We start from the raw sequence: 8,144 nt of genomic DNA on the forward strand, positions 1-8,144 counted from the left end.
TGACAGAAGCAGGCCTCATTGCCCTGTGGTGGCCTTGGGTTGACTGGTCATTCTCCAGCCTCAGTCACAGAGAACGGGTCTAGATAGCACAGTCCTTGGACTTTTCATCAAAGTGACCCTTCAGTGGAGGTGGGTGAGGAAGGTGTGGGCGGGCTCCTCTCTGCCTGTAGCAGCCCCAGGAATAAAGCCCCAGTCAGAAGTTGGGCCCCTGTCCCTAGCATGGCTCTGCCATCAACAGTATCCTCCTCTGAAAAAATACAAACACAGAAGGAATCATCTCAGTCCGTGAAAACAAGGAAGGTGGGGCCCAGTAGCTGGGGTCTGGCCTGTACCTGGGGTCTCCTCAGTGGGACCAAACCTCCAGCGGAAGCCGAGGCTAGGAAATGTCGCTGGGCTGAGCAGGAGGAGCAGAAGGGGCAGGGAGCACAGGGCAGGGTCGTGGGACGTGAGACCTCCCCTGGCCACGGTGTCATGGACAGAAGGTGGACAACTGCCCTGAGCAGGTGACACCAAATGCTGCTTTTGGGGAATTCGGGACTGAGACAGAAAAAGACGAGCCAGGAGTTCACTTCATGGCACAGTGGTAACAAATCTGACTAGGAACCATGAGGTTGCGGGTTCAATCCCCGGCCTTGCTCAGTGGGTTAAGGATCCCGCGTTGCTGTGAGTTGTGGTGTAGGTTGCAGATGCAGCTTGGATCTGGCGTTGCTGTGGCTGGGGTGTAGTACGGCAGCTACAGCTCCGATTTGACCCCTAGCCTGGGAACCTCCATATGCCACGGGTGCAGCCATAAAAAGACCAAAAAAAAAAAAAAAAGAAAATTCATAAAGAAAAATAATTCTCCCCAGAGGACCTGAAAGGGTTGCCCAGTCACTCCCCAGTAGAGGGGGAGGGTTTTGTCACGCCTCCGGAGGGCCACCTCAGCAGCCCCTTGTCTGCTGCATCCAGGGCAACAGGGACCCCAGACCCAGGGGGTTCTACCCACAGCCCCTTCCTCATTCCCAGAGCTGCTTCTCCCTACAGACCCTTGTCCCAGCGCCCACTCCCTGCAAAGTCCCAGGCCTGCGAGTGAGGACCTGGGTGGCCTGCTGCTGCCACGGGGCCCCTGAGCCTCGGTCTCCTGGTCCACAGCACAGGACTGGAGCCATTCTGGCCGCTGCTGAGCCACGCATCCTTCTACACACCGGACAACCACCCCGTTGTCAACTCGTCACAACTTCCCCTTGAGGTGGGGCCTCTCATCGCGGCATCTGACAGATGATGAGATTCGGGCCCAGAGAGGGGTGCCCCTGCCCAGAGTCCCACAGTCAGCGGGGAGAAGAGCTGACCCGTGCCCCAGGCTGTCTCTGAGCCTCCCTGCTGCACATCCCCTGGCCAGGTCCCAGGAGCTGTGGGATGCAAAGCCCGCTGAGCCTTTCACCCCAGGCCTGACACATGATAAGCACTGGATGAGTGGTATTTAGCACCAGGGCTGGGCTGGCCTCTATCAGAAGCTGCCCTAGAGGCACTGCCTGCAGGCCTCCATTACAGCGCCACCACACGGGGAGCAGGAGGGGCCGCCACGTGGGGAGAGGCCAATCTCTTTATTGCAAACATGACACACAGTCCAGGGGGCACCTGGAAGGAGCAGGAACAAGGGAGCCAGGCATGGGGCCTCCCCAAACCAGACAAACCCCATTTCCCTTGCCTGGGCGGGAGCCCAACCCAGTTCCCATCCACGGGGCACAGACAGCACAGCCCTGAGAGCCCCAGAGCAGGCTGACAGCAGGGAGACCCAGGAGGGGGTGGGGAAGGGGGGGTGGTCAGGGACGGTTGGGGTTCCCCCAGAGAGGGGGCAGTGGGGGGTGGGGGAGGTAGCCTTCTGTGCGCCTGTGTGTGCGGGGAGGTGGCTGTGAATGGAAACCAAGCTTGGGCTTCATCCCCCAGCATCCCAGGGCCCCAGCAAATGTCCAGTGTTGGAAGTGAGAGGCCTGGGGGTGGGGGTGGGGGTGCGCAAGAGGCCAGATGACCCCATCCCCCACTGCCCAGCCTCACAGCATCGCCCTGTGCCCCACGGCCGGCATCCTCCACTGTCTTCCGCCTCCTCCTGGCGGGGATGCTCAGCTCACTGGAGGGCCTCGGCGATGGCCTTCTCCACCCGCAGGTACCAGGGCTGGATGTGCGTGTGACGCATCAGGTCCTCGAAGGCCTCCAGGCCCTCCATCACCCGCAGCACGCCGTACACCGCCTGGGGGTGGGTACAGAGGTGGGTTCTCGGCTGCCTGGTCCTGCCAGGTGTGTGCCCTGAGCCTATCACCTCCCCTCTCTGAGAGCCCCCCGACCCAATAAAGGACCAATTTTGCATGCAGGGCTTTGAATGCAGTGTGGGGAATGACTGCAGCTTTTCCCTGCCCAGCACCCACACCCCCTTTCTGGGTAACCATCCTCCCCCAGGAGTTCCCTTTAGGAAAATGCGCTCCCCCACATCCAGGTCCTGAGATGTGGGGAGAGGGAACCCCATCCCCCAGCTCCAAGACCTAGTCCGGGCAATCAACATGTCCCACTCTGGCCATCGACCTGCTTCAAGGACTGGCATTGAAGCCAGGCCAACAAGACACTGTCCCAGGACTTTTGCTGAGTAGAAGCCTAGAGCGCTGGATCCAGGCCTGCCTCAGGCTGAAACCAACTTCACGTTTAGTTGATATGTGGCAGGAGGGCCTAAACTCTGGTAACACCACTTGGGCCCCTGGATCCAGCTAGTCCTGAAGCCAACACACACATCCCCTATTTTTTTCAGTTATGTGAACTAAATTCCTTGTATCTGGTTCTCCGTAAGCCCCTGACAACCAGTACCTCTGGGTGGAGAAGCTGTGAGACATAGGCATTGCCTGCACCTGGGTGTTCTCCACCCAGGTTCTCAGACCCCAAGTCTGTGCCCCTGCTGCCACCCCGACTGCACTCACCAAATCAGCCAAGTTCGGCTTCTGGCCCCCCATGAAGGGCCGGTCTTTGCCCACAGCTGCCACCCACTTGTTGGCAGCCTCGTAGAGGTCCTCGCGGACGTCATCCTGGAGGTGGTGCCTAGGTGGGGGGAGTCCATCAGGGGAGCTCCAATTCCTGGCCCAGGTGGGGAGAGGGAGAAGGCCTGGGGGCCAAGGCTACTTGGGGGGTGGGGGAGAACAGGGTAGCAGGAACAAGAGCCCTGACTATGGAGAGGAAAGCAGAGGAAGGCACAGGGCAGGGACCCAGCTCTGGCCTCCACGACCAGCCCTGCTTTCCCTGGGGTCAGGGAAGCAATCACAGGTTCTGAGTTCCAGCTTGGCTAATGCTGGGGGCCTGGGGATGTGTGCGCACACGTGTGCCCACACACACACACACACACACACACACACACACACACTCAGCACCATCACCTGCTCTTGAGCCGCTTGCTGATGAGGTACATGGCAGCTGCGCCCATGTACTTGGCCATGGCGCCCTCCACCGTCCCGAAATTGCCCTCCTTGACAATGTAGTCGAAGGAGGCCAGGGCCTCGGCCGGCGTGCGGTACACGTTGGGGGAGATCAGGTGCACCAGCCAGTCATCTGCCCACTGCCGCCACTTCATCTCCTCCCTGGGGGCAAAAGGGGCACAGAAGGTGAGCCAGGTAGGCTTCTTGAGCCAGGGCCTGGGACGGGGGGTGGGGGGCGCAGGCACAGTATCTCCATTGCCCCGTGCACAGATGGGACGCTGAGCCCCAAGGAGGAGGGCCCTTAACGTAGCCCCAGCCCTCGTGGTCTCCCACGCTGCTCCCCACCGCAGAGCATCCCGCGCAGCCTGGTCCCCTCTGGGGGAGGCCCCGCCCCCAGGCCCCGCCCCCGCCCCGCCCCTCGCCCCACGCACGTCCTCGCCTCCTTTCCACCGTACATCCGCTGGGCCTCCTTCTCATCCAGCATAAGCCAGTACTTGTTGCAGAACTCGGTCACCTCCTTGCCCTGCTCGTTGACAGCCTTCATGGGCGGGTAGTAGGTGACGATGTCTTCCAGGGGCTGCCTTTGGGAGACGTCCTGAGTCTCAGCCCGACTCCATCTTCCCGGATTCAGAGCCCTCCCCTCCTGGGGGGGGACTGCCCACCCCAGCTGGATCCGGCCCCGGGGCTGCCCCACAAAGGCTTTCTCCCTTCCCATGAGTGACACAGCAGGTCCTGCAGCGAGAGGGATCTGGGGCAGACACTCCGAAAGCATCCCCCCGACAGAGGGAGAGGCGCAGAGGGGAGGCCGTCTCAGAGTGACGGCCGTGGCCCACTGTGGAAATCCAAGCGGCAGCCCCATCCCACTCCACGTGGGAACCCAGGGGAGGCCGCCCTGGGACAGGAGAGGGGACGAGATGCAGTGCCAGCCGGGGGCTCCTTACCCTGACACCAGGTAGGTCTTGAGGGCGCTGATGATGACAGAGGAGTCATTCAGTTGTTGCTGGAGAGGAAGATGGTTTAGATCAAGGTTGGGGGTGGGATGGGGGGTCTGGCAGCCACTGGCAGAATCCCGGGGGGCTCCTAAACTAGGCATCCTGCGGAAACTGGTCCAGTGGAACCTGAGCCTTGTTTATCTGCCCCTGGGGGTTCACCCCCCCCAAAATCAATGCCACCGAGCTTCCCCACCCCCAGGACCCAGTCCCCACCCTCAGGACAGCCCACCCTCCAAGTGAGGGAGTAGTGTGGCTAGTGGGGAGGAGGCAGGACCCACCCACCTGGCCTCCTGCACGCTGACAGGTAGGGTGGACTCAGACGCTACATACTAGGAGCCAAGCCCTACACCCCAGACAGTATGGTTCTCTGTTGATGAATGAAGCAAGCCCAGAGAGGCTAAGTGACTGGCCGCAAGTCACAGAGCCAGTGAGTGGCAGAGCCCCACCTTGAACCCAGACCAGCCTGACCTCAAACCCACATTGTTAAGGCCTGTGGTGCTCTTCCTCCCTTAGACAGGCTGCGTCCCAATCCTCAGCCAAGGCCCAGAGAGCCCAAGCTCCTTCCAGCGCTGCAGAGCAGGGCCTGACTCAGGGGGATTCCAGGACAACCCGGGACACTGGAGGGGGCTCCCTGGGGGCTCACCAAGCTGTCTCCTTCCTGGGCCAGCAGGATGGGCACCTTCCTGTAGGAGGAGAACTTGATCTCGGCCCTGCGGACAGGGTTCACCTCCACCACCTGGTAGGGCAGGGCGTGGAAGTCGAGGAAGGCGCGGACTTTGCTGCAGAATGGACACGTTTTGTACTGGTATAGAGTCAGCTGCAGGCGGCTGGACAGCAAGAGCTGGGGGAGGAGCAGAGGAGGGGGGCTTCTGAGACCTGGTGCCCAGGCCCCGCCCCCGGCCCCGCCCTCAAGCTGAAGTTTCCCGAAGGCGTCTTCTAGGCTGACCCTGAGAACTAGAGAAGGAACCGAGGATAGACGGCAAGGAAAAGAGGAGGCGCAGGGAGGGGAGCGGGCTCGAGCAGCGGGCAGCTCAGGCTCAGGCGACCGACCAGTGGGCTCCCCGGGAAGAAAGGAGGACTCTTCCGGTTTCTCGCCACCGCTAGATAGACATCTCTCTCCTTCCTGTCCCGAGGGAACTTCAGACACTGCCAGGTGGACCCCCCTCCCCGATGCAATTGTTTCTTCAACTTGGGAGTGCCCCCCCCAACTCCCCCACTCTCAATCCAAGGGACCTCGGGGTGAGGGGGCAGAGCCCAGCGTTTCCGAGTCTCCCAAGAGGGGAGTCCTTGTATCTGGGCCACGGACCTGCATAGAACATGCACAGCAGGAGAGCCCCAGGTAAGCTTGCTGCAGATTCCTATCTGAAAGCCACAGCTGCAGTCGCCTCGCCCCTGACGCTGTTCAGAGATGGGAGACTGAATCTGGACCATGGGGCGGGGGGGAGTGGACAGGGAGATACAGAGAAATCTACTCCCCATCTGCCATTCTGTTTCCCTTGGATTCCGAAACCAGGCGCCTGTGGGGTGTGATGGGGAGGGGCTGGTGCTGTGTACAAAGCATCGTAAGGGCAGGTAGGGTCATAAGGGCAGCTAGGGTCATCGGTTTCGTAAAAACACTAATAATATTACTAATAAATAAACACACAACCTCAGGATTTGGAGACGGTAGGAGGGAGACAAACGTTTGCTAAAGTGATAAACTGTGAAAGAGGCTTTCCGTTTCAGTGATCGCCAAATCTTTCTATTAAGAAGTCTTAAAGCCGGTTAGAAAAACGACCTTAAAACAAAGACAATTCTAGTTAGCTGACATTAGCGCCCCATTTCACAGATGAGGACGCTGAGGGATCAGAGACTTAAAACCAAGTCACTCGCTCAAGGTCAAGAATGGACAGAGGAGACGATTCCTGACCCCGCCGGTTCCCAGAAGTCCCGAAGTTCGGCGCTGATCCCAGCGCCCCCACCCAAGGCTCGGTCTGGCCAGGGCTTACCTGCGCTGCTGTGCGCTCCGCTCGGAGGTCCTGGGCGCGAAGGTGCCACCGCACGGTGTGGTACAGCCCCAGGGCGCCCCCCAAGGCCAGTGCGGCCGCCCCCAGGAGCCGTGGGCCCCCCTTGCGGGTGGTGGCGGTGGGGCCTGGGCCTCCCGCCGCTCCGGTGAAGCCCGCCCGGCTCTGCTCGGGGAGTCTTGGAGAGGGACGACCGCCCAGTCTCCAGGCCAGGGCGCGCCCGTTGGGCCAGAGAACCCGTGCAGCATGGGCCATGTTCGTTTCGCCGGCGCCGCGGGAGGGCGCGAGAAACAAAGACGGCCCGGGCTCAGGCTCTCTTTAAAGGGGCGGGTCTCCGGCGCCAGGAGGTTGCCAGGGGTGACTGTGACGCGGAGCGGGAAGGTACAGCTCTCATGGGACGGGGCGTGAGTCCCCGGCACCCAGCTTTCACACACTCGTCAGAAACAAAGAAACATCTAGGGAGATCTGCTAACTGTCCCCGCTTCTAACGCGTAGATGTAACTGGTCGCGGCGGTGACCCGGAGCCGAACGTAGGAACTCGGCCGCGTAGTTCGCCTTATGGCCCTCAGCGTCATCCGTAATATGCAACCAATAGAAAGAGATTGAACCCTTTAGGATACTGGGGATAGCGTCACGGCATCGGGTCCAGGAAAGCCACGGAAACTGCCCACCGGACCCGCAGTAGGTGGGAGCCCGCGACTGGGGCTTTTTCTGCCCTCCCGCACCGATGCCCAATTTCTTCTGTAGCCTGAACCATAAAATTTTCCGTGCACTCAGGGGGCTTTAGAAACCACGTGTCTCAGATTTCTCCCAGCCCGAGGCGCTGGCTGGCCGACCCGCAGGTCTCCAGCGGCAGGATGGAACAGAGAGAATTGGGGTCCCAAGATATTCTGCCCCTCTGTCGGGCTCCTTCTCCCAAGTCGAGGGCCCGAGCCTCAGCCACCTAGGCTTCTCGGCGGGCAGCCCCAGGTTGGCCCCGCCCGGCGATCGCGAGTGCAGCGGTGCTCCTGGAGTGGGAGGGGGGATTTGTAGGCGGGACAGGTTGTGGGCGGGGCAAGACGGAGATTGAAGGACAGGCGGGCACAGAGCTTGACTCCCCCAGAAGAAGAGAGAGCAGGGCTGCTCAGAGGAACCTGCTCTGGATTGGGCGGGGCGGATCAGGGGCGGAGCTCGGGCCTCGGGGCTCCGACCCGGGGGTCAGGGCACCAGCCATCCGAGTGGGTTCCTCTGCCGCTTTCCACCCTTCCAGCTCTGAGTTTATTCCACCGCCTCCACTTTCCTCCTGGTGCCAGCTGTCTGCGCGACCCTCGCCACCTTGGATCGTCCCGCGGTCCTTATGGCGCCCTAGCCCACAATGTCGGGACCTGGGCTCGGAAGGCGGGAACGACGGCTTTGGGGAAGCAGGCGACCCAGAGGGGCTGCTGAAGCGACATTTGCTTTTTCGGGGGTGCTCTCTTGGGAAGAGACCTGGGGTGTGGGATAGGGGCCGGGAAGGAACAGCAGAGCCCTCCTCCATCCCCTCGCCCCCGGGTGGGTCCGGAGCTGCAGGCGTGCTCCTGGGGTTCAGGGCGAGCACTGCTAGCGGGTCTCTGGAAACTGCAGCGTTCAAGAACTGTGGCCACAGGCCACAGATGAGGAAACTGGGGGCCGTTAGGATTTGGATTTGTTCTAGCCACTTCTTTCAGGCCCGTTGGAGACGGGGGCTCCTCAAGAGGGCG

General features: G+C 61.2%; 1 protein-coding gene across 1 annotated transcript; it reads right to left on the bottom strand.

Moving 5' to 3' along the window:
• Positions 1-1,547: 1,547 nt before the first annotated feature.
• On the bottom strand, positions 1,548-6,723 carry PTGES2 (prostaglandin E synthase 2). The gene is made up of 7 exons (XM_047768527.1): positions 6,412-6,723; positions 5,067-5,264; positions 4,373-4,431; positions 3,863-4,012; positions 3,393-3,593; positions 2,943-3,060; positions 1,548-2,227 (listed from the first exon to the last, which is right to left on the bottom strand). The coding sequence occupies exons 1-7, from the start codon at positions 6,679-6,681 to the stop codon at positions 2,105-2,107; spliced, it is 1,119 nt and encodes a 372-aa protein (XP_047624483.1). The 5' UTR covers positions 6,682-6,723; the 3' UTR covers positions 1,548-2,104.
• Between the last annotated feature and the right edge of the window lie 1,421 nt (positions 6,724-8,144).

Source organism: Phacochoerus africanus, chromosome 2, assembly GCF_016906955.1.
Source record: "Phacochoerus africanus isolate WHEZ1 chromosome 2, ROS_Pafr_v1, whole genome shotgun sequence".
Lineage (NCBI taxonomy): Eukaryota > Metazoa > Chordata > Mammalia > Artiodactyla > Suidae > Phacochoerus > Phacochoerus africanus.